The sequence below is a fragment of the Scomber japonicus genome, chromosome 19, assembly GCF_027409825.1.
Source record: "Scomber japonicus isolate fScoJap1 chromosome 19, fScoJap1.pri, whole genome shotgun sequence".
Lineage (NCBI taxonomy): Eukaryota > Metazoa > Chordata > Actinopteri > Scombriformes > Scombridae > Scomber > Scomber japonicus.
This window is the reverse complement of record NC_070596.1, coordinates 19251361-19278374: the sequence shown is the minus strand read 5'-3', so window position 1 is coordinate 19278374 and position 27014 is coordinate 19251361. Positions and strand designations below refer to the sequence as shown.

At 39.3% G+C, this 27014-nt stretch overlaps 2 protein-coding genes across 3 annotated transcripts; one reads left to right on the top strand and one right to left on the bottom strand.

Moving 5' to 3' along the window:
- Positions 1–574: 574 nt before the first annotated feature.
- On the bottom strand, positions 575–8952 carry LOC128380410 (inactive phospholipid phosphatase 7). Its single transcript, XM_053340220.1, has 2 exons — positions 8475–8952; positions 575–2116 (listed from the first exon to the last, which is right to left on the bottom strand). Exons 1-2 carry the CDS (start codon positions 8950–8952, stop codon positions 1728–1730), a joined length of 867 nt encoding a protein of 288 aa, XP_053196195.1. The 3' UTR covers positions 575–1727.
- Positions 8953–10603: 1651 nt separating this feature from the next.
- On the top strand, positions 10604–19645 carry fam78ab (family with sequence similarity 78 member Ab). Of its 2 annotated transcripts, XM_053340012.1 has the most exons (3): positions 10604–11066; positions 11821–12124; positions 18228–19645. In XM_053340012.1, exons 2-3 carry the CDS (start codon positions 11862–11864, stop codon positions 18751–18753), a joined length of 789 nt encoding a protein of 262 aa, XP_053195987.1. In that variant the 5' UTR covers positions 10604–11066; positions 11821–11861; the 3' UTR covers positions 18754–19645. The 2 variants fall into 2 exon arrangements, with proteins under 2 accessions (XP_053195987.1, XP_053195986.1); XM_053340011.1 differs by lacking the exon at positions 10604–11066 and having other exon boundaries at positions 11351–12124.
- The last annotated feature ends 7369 nt before the right edge of the window (positions 19646–27014 follow it).

Here is a 27014-nt window from a genome sequence, read left to right as displayed (position 1 = left end):
AAGAAAGACAGATAAGAGAGGTTCCAGGTTATAGGACCACTTGAGTGACTGTTGCTTTCTACATTGACTTGCTTGTTTCAGTGCTCAAGTGCGCTGAAACAATAGTTATGTTATTCAGAGCTTTAGCCTCTTATTTAAGTTGTATTAATGTGACTTCTGGAAAAGTTTGCGCTTAGGTACATTGTGTTTTCTGGGGATTTTGGTTTTCTGTTCGCAATGTGTTCCCCTGCTTCACACCTGCCCCGCATCAGTCACGTTAGCCTTGCCCTGCTCCCTGTGTCTTTCCAACCAATCAGTTAAAAGCCTGGCCTTGTGTCATGTCACCCGTTCTTTGTTGTTTCATCAGTTCAATTTGAATTTATGTCCTGGTTTTTGTTCTGCCTGCAGTCTCCTGCATTTGGGTCCATCTGCTCTGGTCCACCTAACACATTCTTCCCTTTATGTTTAATCTCTCAGTCTAGCTGACACATAGCAAATTTCACCAACACACCCCTGAAAGATTTTGCACTATTATGTATGGTCACAAAAAAGGCAGCAAAATACAAATACAAATACAAAGACATCCACATTTTGCTGACAAAGCATCTCGGTTTATTAATGAGATGGAAAAACAGAAGTAAAAACATGATATACTTTTACATAATAAACTAAGCTAATGTACACAAAACTGTATTTACACACCAAACCGATGCATTGAAATAGTTTTGGCACAAAAAAACCCAACAAAATAAACTGCTGGTTTGGTTTCATAGTCAATCAATGACACATTAAGAAGAGAAATTATGACTAAATTGAAAAAAGAAAGATATTTTTGTTTCATTGTTTCATATGTTGGCATCCATACACAGTTCTTTAGTGGGGCACATAATCAGTATCATTGACGAACAAATCTTAAACATCAGTTTGGCTAATGTGAAGCACTGAAGAGATACATGTACTGTATATAAAAACATTTTTAAACTCATTAGAGAATAAATTGTAGGAAATTACATTTAACCTTATAAGAAAAATATTAAATTCTGTGCAAGTGTGGCACAAACAGCTAAATTCAGCATAATCTAAAATAAGTTCATATTTGATAAACGTACAGTTTAAAGAACAGAATCCCACCAGGAAGATACAAACATATTGTAATAGCCATGCCAATTAGAAACAATGTGGAATATCCAAACAACAATTACCTTATATGTTTTAGTGCTACATCCAATATTACAGCCCTACACCAAACTATATCCAGTGCTCAACACTATTCAAGTATTTCACTATCTTACTTGCCAATGAAAACTCAATTAAAAGCACAAATATTCAAAGAAAAAACTGGGAGAAGATGAAGAGGTAACATACAAAGAAGTAAAGTAGTAAAGAAGAAGAAGCACAAGAAGAATTAGAATAGACCGTATAAAATCTAAGTCTCGATCTTCCTATTTATGCACATTTTCATTAAATCATTGTCAGTTTGCAGTTGCCTTAATTTTGCCTTTATTGTTAGTACTTATTGTAATTGAAATGAGGAAGGAGTTTAGCTGCGTGTGAGTTTGACTGGAGATGCTAGAATTTTTAAAGCCTGATGTGTCTTAGGCATTACATGCAAGCTAACATCTGCATCCAAATATTAATGCTTCTCTGTTCACAACCTGCAATAATCTGACCCTTGCAAAAATAACTACCTTAGTCCTTGACATTGCAAGTATCAAATGAGCCCTGTGTTCTATCATCATATCAAAAGCTCAGAAAAATGGGCTCCAGCTGAAGGTGCTTATGGAAATAAGAGTCTGGCAGGTGTTTGATGAGAGCCACACTGTCTCCATCAAACTAAAGTGGAACAAGCCCAGAGCAAAGCCACACACCATATCTGTCAGATGGTGTTTCCCCAGCAGCACCCGGGAAATGCCCACCAGGAAGGCCCAGAGCACTAACAGGATGCGAAGTGGCACAGCCAGGACCAGGTGGGACAGCAAGAACTTGGAGACCATGGCAGCCCGGCTGGCATGTGCAGCAGGAAAGGAGTACATGTCCATGGCGACACAGTCCATGAAGCCTGGCATCATCTCCCAGGGTCCTCTGCGCTTCACCAGTCTCTGGACCCCAGCCACAGTCATGACGTCAAGGATGAGGGCTATCACAAAAAAAATGGGAGTTGGATTACATTTTTGCTGATGTGCTATAAGTTAGACAATAACACAAAAATGCAATAAAAAAATCAAACAGTACACACAATGTAGAAAAATGGACCCTGTGAGTGGTATTATATATTTAATTTTTAGATGGTTAATTTACCACTTGTAACTGATGAGGTGAAGTTTGTTTCAATGACTTCATACATTACACACCTCAGATAAATCTCAAGGGTTGTCAGATGACTAATGGGTTAGAAAAGAAGAAAAACTGAGACATTTATATTCACTTTTGCACTTTTCTTTAATCTTGCTTTTCTTGGAAATGTTGCATAGTTTTACCTCTTTGAGCCTGTTCATGTATTTAAAGGATCAGTGTGTAGGATTTAGTGACATCTAGTGGTGAGATTCCAAAATTGCAACCAACATAATACCTCTCACCCTCCCCTTTCAAGCATATAGGAGAACCTACAGTGGCTGCAAAACACCTGAAAAACACGAAAGGCCCTCTCTAGAGCATGTGTTTGGTTTGACTGTTCTGGGCTACTGTAGAAATATGGCGGTGCAACATGGTGGGCTTTGTGGAAGACGACCCACTCCCTCCCATTGTTGTTTTTTTCCCCTATTCAAATGAATCACATTAAATTGTGCACAAAAACTTTCATGAGGACAGTGAAATCACCCAAAACAGAGTAACTGCATCACTCTGAACTTTGAACTTATAGGACTAATTATGAAATCCATTGTACTCCATTTGTGCTTTTTGTAAATCTGTAGACAGTGAAACAGTGAATTACTGAGCAATACTAATGAGCAGATGATTGACAGATGAGAGTAATGGACAGCAACAGTAGGTTTGAATGTGTTTTATCGGGATCTTCAAATAGAGCAGAAAACAACTATAGTCATATGTAAAGAGATATCCTGCCCAGCAATAATAATACACTACTAAGCAGCATTTGCTTTGAGTCCACATACCAAACATTTGCAGATGCCTTTTATAGCTCCATGGCACTCCTAAAAATATCTGTACCATCGCCATCTTTAACTGCTGTTCAAGTCTACCATTTTCAAACACACTCAACCAAGCCTGCGCTAAATAACTATCACTTGGGTGACATGTTGGTTATATTGCCTTTCTTCTCACTCCAGTCGCCCACTTGCTGTCCTGACATACTGTTATTTTAACTTCAAAAAAGAATTAGACAATAAAACTGGTGAGATGTGAGTGATGACAGTTGCGGACTTTGCTGCAGGGCCCCACGGTGCCTCCTGGCAGTCCACATCTCAAAAGTACTGAGGCAGAAGGTGAGCCAAGCAATGACACATCATATTATCAGATGTAAGGACAAGACTGTCTGCGGTGCCCTTCAACATCCATGATCACAGCAGCAAATAGTTTTTACCTTATTTTTCCTGAAGAATTTCAGTGTTTCCCAAAGTTGTACCCTGTTGTGCAGCCAGACTGTGTGACTTCTTTCAATTTTTTGTTCTGCAGTGTGTGTTGTCTCTGTAGACAGTTTTTCAGTGTTCTGGGCTTTGAAATATTTTCAGGGCAGACAGAACAACTGTACTCAGCACAGTATGATGACATGTTTGAAACCAGCCCCAAGTTATTGATCGCACAAAACCACACAAACACTCTGCATCAGTAAGTCAGATTCCTGGGATGCTGAGCTCAGGTTTACTGTTCAAGCCTGCTATATTGAGAACAGAAACTCATTCCAAAGAGGTGCAACAGGTGTGGGCATATCGGCATGACTGATCAAGTCAACTTGTATTGTGACAAAACCCACAATGCCCATTATTTCTAGTTGTGCCAGGCTAAGATAAAGGGGTACTAACACCATTACTTATGCCTTGTCTGCTCTGAGTTTCTTCTTTCAAATTGTAGCAAGAGTGAGAGAGTGATTAGTCTGTCATCTAACTGTTGTTTTTTTTAATTGTTTTTATTTGTTTGTTTTTTTGGGTGAGTATGTTTTTTTCTGTTGAATGTACAAATGTCTTTTGATGCAGAGATACTGAACTTAAGAAAAATTTCACTAAAGAAACAGTAAAGTATTTATTATCTTATCCTATAAAGGTTTTTGCACATCTGTCTAGTTTCTACAGTGATACAAAAGTTGTACATTGCATATGAAAACTTGCTAAATCAGTCTATTTAAACCTGTAATAACGGATTTTTTGGAAAATGGAGGGCAGTGGAAACTAGCTGTAAACATAACATTACATGTAGTATTACCACCTTTTAAGTTGTGTATTTACACATCCAGCAAATGAGGAACAATATTAGCATTCACTTTGAGTTTTGCTTGTGTCGACCTCATGATTGTATGCCCAATATTTAGTTTTTGGCTTTGTTTTGGTCTCTACCAACTCCTGCTTGCTCTAAATGGTCCACTATGTTCACCAGCTACACGTTAACTTAATTTGTCTGCAGTTTTCTGTTTGGGGGGTGGTGTACAATGGGTTTTTAGAACTTTGTTTGCTGGAAACAGCTGCCTTCTGTGGCCAATAGCAATGTTCATGAAAGTTGGGAGCTGGGAATTGTGGGAGTGAGCCAAAACTTTAAGAGAATTGGTGATAATTAAGTGATGAAGTGATAATTCCCTGTGGGTTTGACACTACAAGCAACTCCTGTCACATATAACTGGTCTGGTCATTAACCGTCAATGTCAAATATTGATTAAAGCTACTTCAATAACTGTATCAGGGAATTCTTGTTGCTAACAGAAAAACAAGAGATGCACACAGATAAGCCCCTTGAAACATAATGCTAAATAATCAAGCATAATGAAAAATTAACGGCAACAGCTGTGTGAGCCTAGCCTCATCATGTCTGTTTGTTCCTGTCACCATCCACACAGGCCTCAACTACAGTACAAGGTGGGCATTTAGGTACACCAAACTCTACTTCATTAATCTCTGTTTAAAGGATGATATTGATGCAATTAAATCTGTGTACTTGCAGTGCTGTTCTGCAATAAGCAGCAAAGCTTTTTATATCGGACACATTTTTCAAAGAAGTGACTTTAAAACTTAAAAATCCCCTCCCTGGTTATTTTTGTTTAAAAATCCTTGAAACAACATCTATCCTTCCCCCACATTGAAAAACCTAAATCTATGCAAATTGTTAATTGCAAAAGCTTTAAATTTCCACATCACGTTTTTGTAAGTTGTAACACCACAATGATTGGCTCCAAACTAGTTGTGATATCACAAATCCTCCTCATACATATACGCCTGGAACTCAGATTTTTGGTTAACAAAACTATTGATGGTATATGCAAAGTGTGGGGCATCAACTCAGGGTAGAAAACGGTGACAATTTTCAAAACTGAATGTAGCTAAATTGTTAGACTTTTTCCCATCAATGGTGGTGTTTTCCATGATTGAAAAAACTTGATTTTTTTCCATCAAGTTTTTAAATGCCTGATAGAACAGCAATTTGATACTGATGGTTCAAGCATTGAATCATTACTGCAAACAGAACAATGTCAGTTTAGCACCATTCTGATGCCTAAAGCATCCACAGCAAAAATCAATATCTTCCCCACAATTTGAATTGAGATGCATTAAGTGAGGTAAACACAGATTTTTTTGAGAAATGGAGCAACTCAAAAGAATAATTGCTGTAAGTCACACAGAAGCAGAGACCACAAAACACCACGCTGAGGTTGATAAGGATGGGAACATCCAGTCAAGGTCTGCTTTAGGAGAATTTTTTGGACAGATCCAGTCACTACACTGTGTTTTCAAAACACTGCATGGGAAATATTTCTAATCAGTGGACTGAATTAAACTAACCCCAACATCTTGGCTAATTTCTTATCTGTTATGTAAAAACAAAACACAATTTCAGCCAGCATTAAATATTAATTCCCCACCCAGCATTTGGTATGTTCCTAGATTTTCTCCAGGCAGACCTCAAAAGAAATTATCCTGGAACAGCAAATAAATAAAGTACAAGCAATTGGGACTCAACAATGCCCCCCGCACAATACAATAGTGTCCCAAATCCAGAGATTTACTGGCTTCCAATCAGAGCTCAATGTAGCTACAGCCAGGAGATTTGTACTACTTTTTGGTCAATAATCTTTTTAGGCCGAGATTGTGCATGTGTGCACGCACGAATGTAGGCAGGCAGGCAGGCAGGCACACGCACGCACGCACGCACGCACGCACACACACACACACACACACACACACACACACACACACACACACACACACACACACACACACACACACACACACACACACACACACACACACACACACACACACACACACACACACACACACACACACACACACACACAAATACCCACAGTTCCCTCAGGAAAAAAAAACATGTCATGCAGCCTATGCTCTTTGCTGCAGAATTATGTTGGTAAATAGTGCTGTACTGCTACTTTAAACTATTATATTGCAATTAGTAGAAACACACAAACAATAGCATAGTGATATTTTATGTATGGATCTAAAGGAAAAAAACCCTTTAAAATAAAAACTATAAATTACTAATGTCTGGGGTACTTTGATTTCTAAATGTTTCAACTGCTGAATAAGCACTGATCCAAAGCGTCTTGTTTTTACAGCTCAAACTATAAAGCACATAGAAGGTTCAGCACAAGGATGAAAAAACTAAACAGTGGTGATTCGAGATTGTAGTCACTGACTATATGGATTTTGCTCACTTTTTTCTAAGCTAAGTGACTCATCATTCATACCACTGCAACACCATTAACATCCAGTTAAGTACAAAACTAGGACTATAAAAGCAATGTTATAGTCATCACTTTATAGTAGCTTTTTTGGCTTTTGCAGCCTTTTAACAAGCTTTTATTGGAAGTCACATACTGTAAAGTTCAATGTTAAAAGCTACTGATTCTGTCACTGACAACAGTGATTCAGTACAGTCATGGGCTGAACACGTCTAGTCAACATAATATCATGAACCATCATGCAGTCTAATGTAATTGAGTAAAATAGTGCTGCAAAGAATAACCGTTTTGAATGTTTGCATTTCTGAAGCAGTGTATGGATGTGTTATATCCGTACATCACATACAGTAACGTGGAGTTAAATTAACACCTCTCTGACATAATGTCAACAAAGACTAAACAGAAGCTTCATGAGATGATGATGTTAAAAATTAGATTCACAAAGGTATTATTGTGGGACAATGCATTAGACTGTGGGGGGATTGTAAAAGCACAGGGAAACTGCAACATAAAAAACATCTTTTTTCATACATAAAGTAGACCACAGGTTGTCAAAGTAGGGGGACAGGTCTCCCTTGGGCAGCTCCAAACTGTTTCAGGGGAGGCTCAGTGAATGGAAGTTAAAAAATAATTGATATTATTTATTACATTAGTTATCAGAAGGAGATCACATATAAAGCTTAATATGTGTGATTTGTTAAAAATACAGTTCTTAGATACAGTAGTTTTGGGGATTTTTTCTCACTTTCTCAGAGTCAGAAGCAAATAAATGCCTTTAGAAAGATCTATGTTATGTATTTGGTGTAGTCTGATGTTATGTCAAACAGCAATATCCGGCTATCTTGCTCAATTGTTGCGTGTCTGTGGGATCAAATAACAATCATGATGCCATAGGTATCTTTTTCCAAGCTTTGTTTGGGGGGGAGGCCCACAGTCTGAGACTTTGAAAACCCCTGATGTAGACATTACTGCACAAAACTGAAATATGCTGTCTTTGTCCTCTGTTATAGTCTGAATGTGCAGTTTTTTTCTTCTCTGTTGCTGAGCGACAATCAGTCTGATGTGCCAATCAGCCCAATAATGAAGTGTCAATAATAATGATAGGATATGAGTTTGAAAACACAAACTAGCACCACTTTCTAATAAGTCAAACCTTATAATGGGGTTTAAGTCTTTAGTTTACTACTACTACTTGTGTTTTACAAAGCAGTAATCGTTTGTGAGAACAATTTTAAGGTTTCTATATTGTAATGGTCTCTTCCTCCTTCCTTGATCTATTAAGCAATAGGCTAATACAAGACATACTAATAACAAAAATGGCTTATAAACTCTTCATAAAATATGCCTTATGAGAAAGTGTAATTTTGCATGTCACAACACAGTGAGGTTTGGCACATCTGTCTGATTTCACAGCAGGTGAAAAGAAAACAGGCTGAAAGTCTATGCAACTTTTGACAGTGTGATGTCATGCTGTGAATGGGCATAAGTTTCATGCAAAGACGCTCAAAGAAGAATGCGAGCTTTATTGGTGCTTGTTTCATGCAGCCTCAGCGCGCACGTGTATGGTGCATTTTAGGGATGAGCTGTAGTTACGGTGATTTGGAGAGATTGATGATTGTCGTGTGGCATTTACCAAGCAGCAGGTTGACCAGGACCTCTTGCCCAGCCAGAGTGTTACTTCTCGTGAGACACACTATGGTGCCAATGATCCACGTGATGCCGTGCCCTGTAAGTGCTAACAGGCCGACCATGGAGCGGCAGCCTCCCCAGGAGGACGACGTGTAGGCGCACACCCCCATGCGCTTGGACAGAGAGATATCAATGGCGAGGAGGGAGTTCATCGCTATTCCCTTAAATGAAGGGTTCAGCTGCATACAGTCTTCCTCTGGCATTTTGCCGGACTCTCTTCTGTCCTTGCTGCCGCTGTCGGTAGGTTCTTCACATGACTGGCTTGTTTGGTGTTTGATTTGACCGGCTCGCCTTGTACTGCCTCGGCTTTCAGATGGGCCTCCGCTTCTTATGGGCGGCTGGTTCAGGGACATGAACTCAGGTCTCCCCAGGACGTTGTTTCTCTCCCTCGCCCTGGATCTCACATTGTAACTCGAGGGCATGTTTGAATATAGGGCTGGCTTCTCCTCTGAAGGCGCAACAACCGATTGCCAATCTCCGGATGATAATTCAAGTGGTGCGAGTTCACCACGACAGTAAAATGTCCCAGGATAAACCCCCACAGCACCAGTCCTCCCCCTCCCGTGGCCTTAATAGATATATTTAGACACTGGAATGCGCGATGGCCATGCTGTTTATACCGCGACCCATGCAGGCTGGGAGACTGTGTTGAATGGCATTTGCTTCGACCAATCCAGTGAAACCCGATCTACAGCATGGAGATAAAATAACAGCATAAGCATCTTGTTACGCCACAGTACTGCACAAGCACACTGCGAGCCGGTGCTTCACTGCGAGAGTGTTTCATCCAGCAGCTATTGAAAATGTGCAAGACATAACGCAAGACACGGTGTTGTCATCTTACCAGGCGAAGAATACCTAGCTATGAATCACACGTACAGTATCACTCTAAATCTCTCCTGCATCCTCCGGAAAACCTCTGATTTCCTGTCAGCGAGGAGAAATGGGCTCTAGCACAAAGCGATGCAGATCAAAACTGAAAAAAAGTTCACAGGCAAAGCAAAAATCATCAACAAAGGAGGAAGACAAGCCAGCCCAGGCAGTGCAGCATCTGGTTTTCCCGTGCGGATTTGACGTAATTTACGCACGTTTCCGATTCAACCTCTGCGGTGCGCTCTGTGGAGGAGAGGAGTTCTCCAAGGTGCTTAAACACAGGCGCGCCTTCATGCTGCCGTCATTACAGAGGCGGAGGGGATTTTTAAAAGTGGACAAAAAACATAAAATACCTGCTAGTGTAAATAAATGTGTTTTAGGTTGTTTTATGGAGAAGACAAATAGCCGTATTGATCACTAAGAAGAAAAGCTTTTGGTATACTTACTGGCACAGGAGAGTGATCAACTCACTCTCCTGTGCAAAATATGATGTGACCATATTGATTATGGTAGAGACTAATCACATGTGAAGTTATTATTAGAAGGGAAATAATTAATAGATGAGCCTTCTTTTAGCCTCAATAATACTGTAGGAAATAAATCTGTGACTACTTTGATCAGTGAATCATTTGAGTTCTATTATTACTTAATATAATATGATTATACTTACATAATACATTTATGCCTTTATAATACCTTCTAAATAAATTTCTTCATAATGCCTTCTAAATAAATAGCTCTAAACAAATACCCATAATAATAGCCTAATTGATTAGCATAGTCCTATTTGAACACATGTTTATAAAAGGGATAAGTCAATGGACAAAATGCTACAAAATGTTGTTATCATCATCATCATCATCCCAGAAGATGATATAAAGCGACGAATTCATATGTTGAGTCATTTCAGTTTTCTGTGGGCTCTGAATGCAGCTCAGTGCAGATAAGTTACAGAAGTGTCCAATAAGAGGCTGACCCTTTGTCACGTTATGTACACTGTATATTAACCTCGTGAGCAGATGCACTTAATAACATCGTGCAGCTTTTAGAATAATTATGCTCCGTAATTTACCGCAACCAGCACAAGTCGCTCTGCCTACATTTCCCAGCATGCCAGCGCCCCAGGGCGGAAATGTCGTCTCAAAGATACTTAATAAAGCTGCTTCCCAGGCAGCTGAAATAGACCAATGCGTAGCGGGGGTGAACCTGCTGTGGCCGCGATGGGACGGAGGAATGACAGCTTGTGCAGGAATTTAGGCTGAGCTGCATCCCGGCACAGAGAGGACCGCAACTGTCGGCTCGGACGAACTATGTGACAGCTGTCACTTCTCCCTTCAGAGATATTTTTTTTAATTTTTAAAATTTTAAGAATGGATCCGGTGAAATGGGTGCTGAAGTTGACCCGGCGGTGTCCTTTGGATGTTGCGGTGCTCGGTCTCAAACTCGAGCAGATTTAAATGTCAGTGGAAATGCTACCTCTCTCTGTGTGGGACGGTGAAATTATTAGCAGCAATTTGGGGAGAAATAACGGGAGCCGGTGTGAAGGAGACAACGGAAATACCTCTGTGACCGAAGAACTGTGTGAGCCGCCGTTCATGCTGAATTTCTCCGGGATCTCACCCTGCTGAAGACACTGGAGACTTTCCAGTGGTTTGTTTTATAGGTAGACCTCTTTTTGCATGTTGTCTTTTTTTGGTCGGCTAAAAATAGACGACAATTCATGCAATTGCTTTGCATGAATCAACACATGTTGTATTGACGTAATAACGTACGCTCCTAAACCGTTATATTGCACTTTTTTATTGTGATAAAGTGAGACTATTGCGGATTAAATGGACACCAGGGTGCTCCATGCAGTGTGAGTGTCACACCTGACTGCCTGACATTTTTGTATGTAATTCCTGTCACCAGACATAGCTTTAGTCATTGGATGATAGTCTAGGGATGAGCCTATGACAAAAAGAGAGAGAATATGACGCCAACCTGTAAGGCTAGTACTTTTTGTTAATTATTTAGCTCATAATTAACCTGAACCTTTTACGCGCACCTTTCCAGTGGATGCATGTTGCCAAAAGCTCATGTAGCCTATTTGTGCGCATTCAGGAGGCAATGAGTTGTAACTTGACAGCATGAAAACACAAGTGCTCGGATAAGGAAAGTTATTGTATCTGCACTTATTTGGCGAAGTTGCTTTTTACGCACCGGAAAGCATGATGCGCTCTACATATATGAAGATTTTCTAGGCCTGCCCTCTTCTTTCTGACAGTAATTTTGGATCAAAGGTGCATGGCTTTTTAATGAGACAATCTGCTATGAATAAACGCCTTTTATAACAGTAAGCAAATTTTTTTTGGGCGAAACATGATCCAATTTTGGTGATTTTCTTGCTGTCCCCATGCGTCTTTCTCCTTCTCCAGACCTCTGGACGTTGTTGTGGATTGTGTTGCTATTTAATGCAATGGGCTGTATCCAGAGTATCAGGTGTAAGCCCAAGAGTTTCCGAGACAGTATCATCGTCCTGGAGGTGAACACTTCCATCGACTCCAACCCCACCAGCATCGACGAGTCATCCAGCGTGGTCCTGCGCTACAGGACACCGCACTTCCGAGCTTTTGCCCGTGTCCTGGTGCCACCAGTAGCCGGAAGAGAGACATGGACCATCGGCTGGATTCAAGCTTGTAACCACATGGAATTTTACAACACGTATGGAAACAAAGGGATGTGAGTATCACGGTGTCTATTCGTTTCATTCTGTGGTCAGGCTTTGGCGATCATGATGAGCTTGTGTTGAGCACATTTGTTTGGCAGCTTCTTAATGAGAAATAAGGATAAAAAAAACTAAAAACTAAGACTGATTAATACTAGGTATGTTAACTTGCTACAACTGACATGTCAATTCAGGGCAGTTTATATATAATTTAAAACATGGTTGGCTCGGTTACGTTGAACCATTAAAGCACTCTTCACGTTACCAGGTCATGAGGTCATCATGGGTTAAAGAGACTATGCAAATATTCGGATTATTCTGTAATCACCTATTAGAGATATACTGACAGACAAGAAGAATTAAATAGCTTTGAACAAACATTTCTTGTGTGTCTGTTAGTTGTTGTTTTTTTTACACTTTTATAATGTTTCTGGATTCACTGAGGTGATTCCCTTTATCCATCACACATAAGTTATATTTAGAAACTAAATGAAAAAGTAATATAACTAAATGGTGATGCTCCTGTATTTTAGAATAGGTTTACTTATATTTTGTCTGTGCCATTCAACTCTCCAACTCTGATTAAAGCATATCACTTAAGACACTTATAGAGAAATGCTTTCACCCAAACACAGAAACATTTTAGACCGACAGCATCTACCATAAACCAACCCAGATATTAGGCTATGCAGACAAAGGATTTAATGCGTTTGATAAACTTAAAAGTACTTATTGCCAAATAAGGAAAATGAGTCAGTATCATCCACCAGAAGAGAACATTTAAAGGTTGAGTTATGACACAGTTGGAGTTCCTGTTTAATAATACTAAAATTATGCTTCAGGGGAAATGTTCCTAATTGTCTACAGTTGTATCAGGGTTTCCCAGCTGTACATAAGCACCAGTCAGCACAGTCGCATTCATACACTTCCTCACATTATACACACTCACACACATTTGAGATGTACATTTACAGAGATAGGCTAGAAAGTACTGAAAAACCCTGACAGATATGAGAGTATTGTGATGGAAAGTAATTGCTCTGACCTTTAAGAGCCCTCACTTGTCAGTACACAATTCTTTTTGCATCAGTGGTTATAAACAAGACACAAACAATTTCATGCTTATGATGGAGCATGCTTATGAACTGGTGTCTTTCTCAATCTTTGTACCTTTATTTCTCTTTTAAAGTGGTTTCTGTTTCTCTGTCCTTCAGTGTGTGTGTGTGTGTGTGTGTGTGTGTGTGTGTGTGTGTGTGTGTGTGTGACACTTTCACACATGCTAGACAAGTAGCGTTCGTTTTATATCCTTTGGTGGCCAACCACAAGCTCACATGTAACCAGAATACACTTTATCTATAGACATTGCAGCAGAGAATGTTTGAGTGCTGCACATCTAAGATTAGAGAGACTATGGTCCCCTCCCCAGCTCTCCAGCCCCAGTATGGCCCTGCACGTGTGTATGTGTGAGAGAGAAAGAGAGAGATGGTGAGAACATGAGAGAGAGCCCTCCATTACTCTCTAAAAGTCCACTCTGATCGATGCCTTTTTGGAAACTGCATTTGTGTTGACAGTAATCACCTCTTCCATCCATCTACCCAAACTCCACAATGTTATTGTGAATATTTACTCTTTTATTTAGCTGAAGTTTAATAATCACGCTCTTTTGTCATGTTGTGTTCGCGTTAGAAATTTTCTGTTTCCATCATAGGAACACGGACACATTCAGAAATGTCCAATTCTAAAATGTAATATAAACAAAAAGAAGAATAACTGAAAAGGAATTTAAATGCTCCTGAAAAAGTGTATATTAGGTTAAATGCCAATAAGCAGCATTTGACAGGCATTAAAGAGTAATGGTTGTCAGCACTTTGACACATGTTTCAAACCAAAATAAGACAATTAGCAGCTTTACTGAGAAGTCATACCCAAACTGCAGTGAACAATCACAAAATTAAGAGTTAACATTCTCAAAAATCATGTCTGAATATGGCTCATACAGACAAACCATCAACAAACAGCAATCACAAGCAATCACAAGCTGGAACTAACCAACAGATATATATGTATATATGTATATATAGGGTTGTTGGAATGTACCCACCCACATTTGCAGCAGTGTTTGCAAAGTCAAATCCTCTCTTTGTGACATGTTTACATTTTTTGTCTACCGCTGTAGCTCTCGCACACAAAAAATCTGCTTCATACATCGTCAACATATTCAAATATGAACTTCATTAAACCTGTGCATGAGCAGCCGTCTCCTTCAGCGAAGGCGGATAATGGCACAACTCCACGAGCATATCAAGGCCACCTAAAAAGAGATGAGTCTGCTCTCGCTGCTGAGACTCTCATACTAAGTAGTTTCTTTGATGGCAATAAAGTGTCAGTGTAGCTGTAATTGGACTGAACAGCTGAGAATGGTAATATGGAGGGTTTCTCTGTTGGCTTTGGATGATGTAGTTTGGATTCTGGACACATTCATTGTCTCTACTCCTGTTGTCGTCCACTTTCTTTTAGAATGGCTTGACTGTGGTACGGCCTTGTATTGTTTGTATTATATGAGTTTATTAATGAACAGGCATACATGCCGATACACATACCAATGTGTGTTCTGATTGTATGAGGACTTCTGAGTTGTCTAAAAATAGCAATAAATTCTATAAATATATTCATTCCAATATGGGGCATGACCTTTCATATTGAACACAAAATATAGCTTCAGCCTATTGTCTTAGTAGTAGTGTAGTAGTTTTTACACACACAAACACACACACACACACGCTGTAATTGATTGATTGATTGTATCAGCACCCCATTTCTTTACTTCCTGCAAAGCAGATCCAATCTTTACCACCTGTGAAAGAAAGTCTCTCTTAGATGCTTTTAAATTGTCTCATCAACAGAGTTTTGATGCTCCAAACCATTTTACCTGCCACGTGCAAATGAATGTGTGTGGCAAAAGTTGCACAAACAGGAAATGAGTCGTGTTTCCGCATCAGTTTTGCTCAATCAGGATTAAAATTGCTCAGCAGAAACACAATTTCTCACTGAAGCCCTTTTTAAACTTGTTATAACCACAGTGCTTTCAACTGGCCAAAACCTCTGAATCACACAAAATCACTCGCTTTTTTGTTGTTGTTGTTTTGTTCTTGTTGGGTTTTTTTTTTGGGGTGGGGGGGTGGGGGGGGGGCTGTAAATGTGATGCAATCTTAACTACATGTTGCACAAAAGCAGATATTGGTGACTTTTGCTTAAGGTATCGGTTCAGTCAAACCTTTTGTCAGTTTCGTTGTGTTGAGGTGATGGCACTGGAGGTTTTATGTCATGATATTGGTGAACAGGAAATTTCAACCCTCTAGAGCAGTGGTTCCTAACCGTCTATATCAGCTGCACCTCCACAGCCCTATCAGATGAACTCCCTTCATCAACAACACCTATCAGTATTTGAATTGATTTTAAATCTGGTATATTTATTAATATTAACTTTATATAAGCTGATATTGTTACAATAAGAAATTTCACACATTTGAATTGTCAGTGTTTAAGTTGGTTAATGTTTGTACTACTAGTGGCAGAAGCTTAGCTTTTCGACCATTATCAATTACTTTTAGATAACTGTTTAAGCTGCATCCATTAGCTCTCTATTCCAACTGTTAATATGTTATTTTTATAACTCTGAACCATTTATCCACTCTTAACTAACTATTTAGATTTCTCTGTTCACTTGCTGACTAGTTTTCATTCAAACAACCAGTGGTGCTCAGTTGTTACAGTAGACTCAATATGTGGATCCATTTTAAAATCTTACATGATAATGACAAAATTAGTCAGAGCTATTTCACAATCCTTCTATGTCCCCCCCTGGGGTTGAAGTAACTTTGGTTGGGAGACACTGACACGCGCGAGTTACAATGTCAGACCTTTGACTAGTTTTTTTGAAGAAGTAAAACTCCATCTCTTTGTCACACTTGTTGTAGACCATTCAACTGTGACAAAGCTGCCAGTGAAGACACAAACAGGAAGTGAGCCATATCTCTGCAATGCTTTCTACAGTTGCAATCAAAAGTTCCTCAGTGGGTAGACGACGCCTCACAGTACTTGTGGGCAGTCTGCTCTTTTTTTTGCCCCCCTGCTATTACTACTCGCTGCTCTGTTTAATATTCATTCATTCACCGGGACAGTCTCACTTCAATTCAACACACAACCATGTCTCCCTTCACAAACAAACCAACATTCAGGCAGTTTGATGTTCAACCTTTAAAGGAAAGTGCCACCTGTAGGAAAATGGCATGCTGCTCAGCATAAATGCTAAAGAGGCCATTTTGTCTGCTTTAAAAAGCTGAAGATTTATATGTATAAGTCATGTGGTCACAAATGATAAATAAGAAAAGTTGTCGGAGGTAGATATTCACTGTCTGACTTCATGGCTCTGATTAGAAACAGCAAATTGTTTTGGAGGCATCAGTTGAGTGGATTATGTGATTTTTCAGAACAGAAGTGTGCATATGTGCACACCAGAGCACGCGTGCACCCATGCGCACACATGCGCACACATGAGCTTGCTATTATCACGCCTGACATGCTAATCTTACCCCCTGGGTGAATACATAAATCACAATGTGAGGCCAAGCCAAGCAGGCAATAAGTCATGTGGCTGGTGATCACACTGTTATCTCTTCTATTCTGCTGATCCTTGGCTTCAGGGAGTGAAAGGTAATCTTTTTCCTGCTGTGGGCAGAAAATCGATAGGTGGACAGACCAGTGGTACCAGATCACTTTAGTCGTTCAGCGTGGCATGCTGTGCGTCGCAATATTTCATTGCTGTATTGTGTTTTTACCCTGCAGTTTGAAAATTGGCGGAAAAATCAAACTGCAAGGCTTTGAGGCGACTTCATGCTTCTGTCATGTGTCGTTAGATACACTGCGATACCAAGTGAGAGACTTGTCACGCCATGAGATGCAAATTTTCAGCTATTTATACAGAAAGGATTAGAAATGAGGTTTTTATAGCAGTAATTATTCAGTCTGGTGCATTGTGCATTATAATTCTAATTTATTACAACTTGGTTTATATTTTGTAGGTTTTGCCATCATTTCTTTCAATGTTATTAAAAGGTCAAGAAATAGCACTTCACACTTTACAGAATATTTTGTGGTTCAACATTGGCTTATTGCACTTCTTCATGCATACTGTTTCCTGCCCAAATATGCATATTTACACAACATTTTACATAAGAATACTGCCAGTTTTACATGGAAAGGAAGTGGTTTTGGCTGTTGGCTTATTTGTTGCTGTCTGTTGCCACAATAATTGATGACTATCATCAGTTTGATCTAAATCCATAGCAATGATGACCAAACCTTTGACCAAAAGATCAAAGTTGTAATAAACTGAAATTATTCCTTACACATTTCTCTTAACTAACACCCAGTTTAGCACAACCAAAAGACTTCATACACATCTCAGTACTGTGTACCATGATACTGACTGCATTTCTCTCTTAAAGAATCACTAACAACATGTAGCATTACAATATGTATGACTATAATTATCATTAATGTTATTGTAAAAGTCAAGAATGGCAACTGTTTAGTGCATGGGTTGAGCTGAACCACAACTTTCCTAAACCAAAATGATTTCTGTAATGCATTACAACATAAATGTGTATTTACTCAAGATACATGTGGAGGTATCTACAGGTATATTTACGGCACTGCTAGTTAACCCAGTCTTTCACTCCTAGAAACCTCCTCAGATATGTCCAGACATCCAAGAGACACATGATCATTTGGACAGTGATCATAAACGTTAAACTTCCACCATCAATGGGTTATGTTCGAATTTCAATGTTAATTTTTATAGTTTTAGAATAGTAATAGTAATTAAACATGTGCAGAATAGGCTTCTAAAAGAATGAGTTTAAGTGAGAAAAACTATTAATGATTTTTTTGTATCAAAGCAATGACCAATTAGCTACAGTTTATTCGACATTAACTGCTGTTGTGTTGACTACAGTATGTTAGGAGTTTTGAAAAAGTCAACTTAGTGTAGAAAACTAAAGTCCAGGAGCTATTTCTGAGTAAAGTCTCATCCATCTATCCCCTTACAACTTCTAGGTCAAGCTGGGAACTGCCGGACCTGCGTGATGGCAAGATCCAGGCCATCAGCGACTCAGATGGTGTCAACTACCCTTGGTATGGCAATACCACGGAGACCTGCACCATCGTAGGCCCCACCAGGAAGGACAGCAAGTTCAACGTTAGTATGAATGACAATTTCTACCCCAGTGTGACCTGGGGTGTGCCGGTCAGCGACAGCAATGTGCCTCAGCTTAGCAGCATCCACCGAGACCAGAGCTTTACAACCTGGCTGGTGGCCATCAACCAGGCCACCTCAGAGACACTTGTCCTGCAGACAGTCCGCTGGAGGATGCGACTTCACATCCAAGTGGACCCAGAGAGGCCTTTGGGCCAAAGGGCTGTTCTAAAGGAGCCCTTCGCCCAGGAACAGCCTCAGATCCTGGGCAAGAATGAGCCCATCCCCTCTAATGCCATGGTCAAGCCCAATGCCAATGACGCCCAGGTGCTGATGTGGCGGCCAAAGAATGGTGACCCTGTGGTGGTCATCCCCCCCAAATACTGACCTGTTTCACTGACCAGACTGGCCTTGGATACCTGAACAGTATCATCTTTTTTTTTTACCCTTCTTTTATACCTGCTATTCACCAGCTCTCACTGCTTTAACCCTTCTTTGATATTTATTTTCTTCTTTTTTGCCTCTTTATTCTTTCCTCTTATGTTTAAAAAACAGGAAAAAAAAACAGGCAGAGACAAATGAAAGCAGGACGAAACCAGCTCTGAAAAAAGACCAGTTGTTGCTTTGAGGTGGGGCTACTTTCAAAACTGGAGTGAAAAAAACTGCAACCATTCTACCTTCAAACTGGATCGGGCCTCACTGTGCTAAAATGAAGTCACTGCAAAAATGAAAACAAGAGGATTTCTTGTTTTTTTATTTTAATTTTGTATTTTGGCTGTTTGGGCCAAGTGATATGGAGTTTGTGAGTGTGGTATTGAAGTATTTACATGACCATGTCTGCGTACATGCTACATACATGGATATGCACAGACTTTGTGTATGAATACCAGTTGTGTTTTTATTTATGGGCTGGGAGAGAGTGCATTTAAATGTGTTTGTTGTTGTGTCTTTCACATGACGAATTGCATTGGGTGACATAGATTTTAGTACTTTTTTAATAACATGCAAGACATTCAATCCATGCTGCCTTAAGTTTACATTGCTTTCCACTGCAAACGTTTTAGCCTTAAACTAAGTGCAATGCAGTATTATGCTCATTTGTCCCATCTCTTCCAGACTGTTGGTGCTGGCATGTGTGGGTTTAGGACAGGAACAATACCACAGAAGAAGACCAGGGTCAGAAATCCTGGATTTTGTATCGAGTTGAATTTAGTTGACTATTATATTGACTCACAAGTACAACTGGCATTATGTGTAGACACAGTTACACAATCAGTCTAACTAGTTGTGTTTCAAGTGCATTATGCAACAGAAGAGATGCTCTGTGCTGATGAACATCATTAAAGCCAGCGCTGGTCAATGGCGCCCAACATAATAAATGATACGTGCAATAAGCGTGAGTAAAAGGAAGTCAAAAGTGCTCCTCAGTTAACCTCATTTCATTATTCTGTTTAGCAGCAGTTGTAGCATTCAACCAGAGAAACAGGTTTTCCCTACTCTGTATCACTCCATCTCAGGGCCCCATTCACTTCCTTCCCTTCTCTTTTTTTCAGCCACCCTCTTTTCTTGCAACAGTTGTACTTGCATTGCTCACACTGAACAACCACTACTTTTATTATTAAGCAGTCACAGACAGGGGAAATAACTGGAGAACGAGATAGCGCCACTTAGTAGAAAACAGCAAGATATCTACTATGTGTGACTTTTCTGACATTCTTATACATGTCCTATTTGTTGCCTTCCTTCAATCCAATAATATTCTTAATCCTGTACACAATTTAATAGATTAAAATCAAAACATCTGTCGCTTCTGTTACTATGTTTTCTGCTTTCTTTTCCTTCACCCTCAATCATCTATAATCTTCACCAATCTACATCAGTGTTCTCTCTCCTCTCTTTCTCTCTCTCTCTCTCTCTCTCCCCTACCTCCCCCTCTTCTTTCTCTCTTGTTTTATCTGCTGTGGAGGCTGAAAAGCAGAGCAAGAGGCATGCAAGTTTGATCCTGACTGCTCGGTTGGCATATAGATGACCCACTTCTCTGCTCTGCCAGTTGTAGCTCTCATTGCAAAAATGTGGGGCTTGTCGCCCTTTAGTTCATCGCCAGCAAATGTAAGACATGCACATGCGCATAGACAAATAGCTCTGGTTAACTAAATACCAACATTAAATGGGGTGATGCCCATTAAACTGTTAATCTTGGTTTGTGGTGTCAGCTGCAAACTAACTGAAAACTCCTAAAAGCAGAGAGAAAGGGAAGCAGCATTTTGCATCATGATTTCTTATTTCCTCATCATGGGTAAAATGTGTTTTCTTTGTGTACACATATTTTTAAGTTTAGTTAAGTTTAATGTTCAGATGTTGGAAAAACTCCTTGCAAGTTCAAAGTGCCCCCCAAGCTGCTGTGTTTTGGCCCCAACCAAAGTAATAATTAGCATGCAAGGTCTTAGCTGCTCATGTATTTCACAAAGATCAGAAAGCTGCTGCTGTTTCACTGTCTCTTGTAGCATTATGTAGTCAAAGTCAAATGATATCCAACTCAACCAGAGCTCAAACGTCAAATCTGTTCACACCATGGGGTAAATTACTATGTTATTAGAATTACATAATAAGGCCATACATGGCTGCATCAGACACTTGTGTTCGGTGTGGTTCATATGTAACTGAGACAGCCTCTCCTCCAGGCTGAGTCACAGGGCATCGTGGTGAAGTGAGAAGAAGTAAAAGGCTAGAAGGGGGGCTGCTGTCATAATTAGATTGGCAGTGACACACTTTGATGCCCTAAATGGACTGAACTGTGCCGAGTCGTGCATGAGTCATGCATAAGGTTTAAGTGAGGTCAAGAATCAAAGGTCAGGGTCAAAGTGTTGGAGTGAGGGGAGCTGTCACAGAGCTCAAATGTAGGCAGCAGAATGGCTAAGCAGGAATGAATACAAAGGTGACAACAAATTAAATCCATTCAGATGTTAAAGCCAGCTCAAAATAACGTTGACATTTGCCAAGCTCAACTTGGATGTCAACCACAAATTACTTCAATTTGTGGTTTGTTTTGAAGGTGGCTTAGAAAGTTGCGGCTCATGTTGTGATCTCGGCGACCTTTCACCTGACTATCGTTATGTGGAACATAGTGCGGGTCCATTTTTGTGTCACGGACTACCTCATAATGTCTTGAGGGGACCTATGGACACCGTGGATAATGGTCAAGCAGGACTACATCTAATGTGATTAAACCTTGACACGCAACCACAAATGTGTGTTTGTGTGTGCTGTTCATGTGTGCGTGTGTGTTAAATCTCATTGGAGGGATTTAGGCAGGATTTCACTGTTTTGCTTCTGCTGTTGTTGAGTCATGATTCTTTCTCTCTGTCTCTTTTTCTCTCTCTCTCACACACAGTGCAGGGAAGGTTATGCCCTTGTCATAAAACAGGGACAGAGCTTACCCTCACAAATACACAAACACCCTGAGGGAGAAGGAGCAGGCCTGGTGTGGTATCTGATTGTCACAGCAGTGTCACATTGGCAGTGTGAACCACATTTATCAGCCCCACACGTGGACCGTCTAAACACCAGGCACGCTCCTACACACGCTGTAAAGCCATATGCACCTAACACACCTGTTCACTAGTAAACAGTAAGCGATACAGGTATTTTTGTGCTGTTAAAAAAAAGAGTATGTTTTAATATGAAGGAGAAGGAGAGTATTGAGGTGGTTTGGTGGGTGCCTGTCATCTATCAACAGTATTTCATGTAGGAAAAGGGCATTAATTGTCTTCTCTGTTTCTGAATCTCATTATAGTCTGTTACTGATGCGTATTTTATGTTCACACCATAGAATGAACTTCATAAATGCTTTATGTGGTTCCTGAGCCACTGACAAACAAAATCACATAGTGTTTGTTTGCTGTATGGAGGGCAAATGGTGCCAACATTGGACAAAGCCAAAACTATGAATAGGGCATTGTTAATGACATGTGAATTCAAAAACCTATTGGCACTTAACTCTAAGCCTAATTTCAGTTGTTGTTGATCGTTAAATGTATTAAGCATATTTGTATTTCCAGAGAAACATCACAAATGCAAAATGTAGCCACATGGAAGATTCTCTGTTGTAATGTTTTCTAATTGTAAGGCTGTGCCAAGATCCTTTCCTAAACCCACACTGTGACAGTTCTTCTGAGGGCTGCTACCTTTGTTTCAGATCTTTATGTCGTTATTTAATCCCCCAAGAGACGTCAGTGAATCATCATCCCTTTATTTAAACCAATATAACATCCCAAATTCCCTCTCAGGACCACCTGCCTTCATTTCCAGCCTTTTACTATTGATCCTATCCCATGATAAAGCAAAGCTAGTGTTCCATAAGTCAGTTTATCTTGCTGTTCTCATTGTTTCTGATATTAAACTAACATAACTTTATGGTTTAAATGTAGCACATGATAATATGGTGACTAAATATTTTTCTCATTTTGTTTGTTTTTTCTTTTCTGGAAATACAGCACTGAAATAATTAAAGCAGTACGCATTTTGTTAAGCTTTTACTGTTACAACAATACTTGAAAATGGGTCTGTTCTGGCAAATATTTAAAACTGTGAAAATGCACAACACAGGGGCAGCTCCCCGACAGGAAAAAACAAAAAAACCTATATATGTAAGAAAGGTCTTTTTCATGACTGAATAAAATGTACAAATGTAATGTTGTCTCTGCATTTCTTTCACCTTAAATGTGGAGATACTTTCCCTACAGTGATATTCAAATATAACATGTTCATATTGTCATTTTAAATTGCCAGAGAAAAAGTCATGACCATTTAATGTGTTCATGTTTGTTATTAAGGCCTTATATTTCTATTTAAAAACATGATACTGAACCTTCTAATGACTTCCATTAGACTTCCATCCATACATGTGTCATTTCAGCATGGTTCTCTCTCCAAACTGTGTTCATTCAATCTGCACAAATCAAAGAACCAGATGCCCTCTGAGCCAGGATAAAGAAACACAGTCTTAAGTACTAAATTGAAAAATCCTGAAAGCCTGCACGCATATGAACATCCCCGAGGCAGCACAAACTCTTATGTGCACATGATGCAGTGTATGCCTGGCTCAGTCAAAAGATTTCTATAGCCATAGAAAAGCTGTTACTGCTGTATAGGTCTCCTTTTGTTCATGGCAGTGATTCAAAGTAATAAAAGATAAAGTAAACAGTGAGTGACACATACAGGAGATGAAAGTGAAAACCGGAGTAAACCTGAAGAACTTTAATATATGTAGATGTTTCCAGTGCTTCCTTTGCAGTCACCAGATCCTAAAGTACTGAACACCTACAGCAGAGTTTAGACCAAACTGACAGTGCTCTCTATACCACCATCATCTACCAGCTGTAGAGGTTGGGAAAGGAGCCGTGTCTTAGAAATACACTCCTCATGTATTTACACTATTAGGGCTGGGTATCATTAAAAAATTACAATACCAGTACCCTTAAAGCGATACTTAATTTGAAAACTTTTTTTTCTACTTCATTCTATATTCATCATGTGAATGGAAATATTCAGTTGTGTAAAATGCCAACACTCCTCTTACTTTGCAAAGCAGCTGGATTTGCAAGATCATGACATCACAAGATGACGTGAGAATCCATCTTCTCAGGAACCAGTGGTGATTGGGACCGATCAGCACCGTGAATGCAGCTGCCTCGCAAGGTAAGATGGTGATGGATGGTGATGGACAGGTAGTTCATCTGATCACCTGCCAAGTATCTTTTGAAAGCACCTGCCTTTTTCCAAACAGTTTCTATGGACAACTTCTCAGTTGGTTCTGTGTAACAAACCATCTGACATGTCAGGTTAAATCCAAATGATTTTTACACAAATACATTTTGATAGTGTTCAAATTATTAAAATGTTTATTTTTGTAACATGTTGGCACATTGAACTGCCGACTCTGTCAAATACAACACACTTCATCCCCACTGGGTTGTAGCTGCTCCAGTAGTGAGCTAAGCTTATGTTGAATTAAATCAAAGAACACGATCATAATCATAATTTTTTTTTCTCAATCTGGGCACAAAAAATTAAATGCAGGTATTGTTGGCTGGAGACATTTCAATACAACTTGGATTATTTGCGTCGACACCTTAAAAGTATCAAATACTGATAGCCAACCCTACACACTGTTGTCTATACAACAATGGAGAAAGCAAGAAAAAAGAAATATTCAAATGCCTGCTGTGTGAAGAATGCCATGTCCTCCACCAGTCAGGATATGACTATTATCTTGCCTCTGTCTCTCATTACTGATTCACAGATGTTTTTAAAGGCTATTGATGGATTCATGATATGATTTTGGAAGGATTTTCATTTGTACACTTTTAGCAACATTCATATTGAAAGGATAAGGCACCATTTTTAATCTAATTGTCACCAAGTCCCATGAAAAGATCAAAACCAACAATCCATTAATTTGTTTCAATAGTTTCTGTCTCTGAAATGTAAATCTTTAAAAACGGGAAACTAATACTATAAATAAAGAGCTGAAGTGAGACCAGAACATCCGGGCACTGCTACAGGAGTAAGACAACTTCATTGAAAATCAAATAACTAAACGTCCATCCTCGAAAAACTCAACGGTATGTTGTGTGGTCAACTCCATATGTCTACATAAGGATTGTAATAAGAAACAAAAATAAATTTCACATAATTATTTATTCAACATGTTTTTAGCTTGTTTAACAAACACAGTTTCACATCAGCCATCATAGCTAAAACATTAGCAGCTTGACAGAATGAGACACACGAGGACTAAATGGTGTGGATGTTTTTTAGACAGCAGAGAGCATTTGGTGGATATCATGGATGTGGAATTAAGTCAAATTACAATACATGTTTTTTGTATGCTGACTTTGTTTTACTTTGTTAAAGTCATACATGTTTCAAATTATAATAGCAAGTGCTCAGAGTATGTAAAGTAAACCCTACAAACATACTTTACTTTAATCATAAAGACCAATGAAAGGAATGCTCACTGAGAAGTTCAACTGACAACTAACGTAGGAACTGAATTTCCTGAAACAGCTGAGCAATGCAGTTTTTTGCAATCTGGAGGAAATGGTGCATTTGTTGGGGACTATTTTCAGCTGTGGATTAATACACATTTGGTGTGCTAGTGAATATTTAAGGCTCATTCAAGTATTTTTAATATTTCTTGGACAACAATGCAGGTCTATGGGACAGAGGTAAGCTATATCAAGCTTTGGCTACACATCCAATACTTGTTAGTAGGATCAACTCATTTCTTTTACTCTTTTCATTGGATTTCTTGGCAATATAAAGATGAAAAAGAAAAAAAAAACTATCCCCAGCCTTATCCCTTCATATGCACAACTGTTGAAATTGACGGTTTATGTGTATGACCCCAATTTGTTATATTCCTGTTTATGCATTTTTATCTTTAAAGGAGATACAAATGTCACAGGAAAAGGTATAATTTATCTAAATTCTAACCGAGCTACATTATATAAGATTAAGGCCCAATGGAGCAATGACTAACTCTCGGTGGCTTGGGGAACTTTGTACCCAACCAACACACAATTACTGGGTGACATGAATAAAAATGTATGAATCTGAGTCAAGTCATTGAAATGCAAGATGGGTACACAGGTATGCAGAGCAGCAATGACAGTAGAGGAGATTTTTTCCCTTCTGCACTGTGATTCCCCCATAACTCTCTTTGGAGTTAGAATTGCAAAGTCCTTAATTTTTTCATCACATGGTATATTACGTTACCATATTAAACACGTCGGTAAGGGCTTAAAATTAATCTGTAGTCTACGGCGTATGCAGGGAGCTGATATTTTCCCTTTCACGACAGGCTCAGAGAGTCACTGCAGATATGGAGGACATTGACTTTTTAAGACAAGCTTGGGATTTAGCCACCTGGGCTTTAATGAGAGCTGTGAAAAAGCTGTAACGGTGAAGCAGAGGGGGACAGAGGGGCTGTTATCGACATAGCTGGCACTACGACACGTCCATATATCAAACAAAATGCTCCATGTGATTTCAAAGGGAATACATAAATATCACTTTTGTGTGTGTGGAAAGGTGTGTTTTCATTGCAGAGTCCAGCTGACTCTGTATGTGTCATGGCTGGACTCCAGTTTCAGACCTGCAGCCTATCCTGGTCACATTCCCGAGCTGCACATTCATATCTATATTTATATGGCTCAGAGTAGCTGTTAGTACGTTGCAGTGTTTTCCTGCATACAACCACCTGTCACTAATTGTAATACCACTGTATCTTTGGCACCAGACGTTACTATTAATACTTCCATGGTGCCAGTGTTACAAGTCAAACAGCTCTCTATCATTCTCTGTGCTCTGTGGGCTAATACTGGGGTTTATTAGGCACTGATCCATAGAAGTCTACTGGCTTGGCTATTTTTTGCTCTATAAGACGTAAGTTTTTACCGGGATTGAATATAACTTTGGGGCAGGATTCATTTTAACCTTTATATCACTATTTAATCTCTTTAATTTAATAAAGTTACAGTACTTGAAAACATGAAAGTATAATGCTTTTGAGTCATCTGTATATAAAAAATAATAATATAAAAAGACATATATGTGAAGATAAATTACTCTTGACGAAATCTATC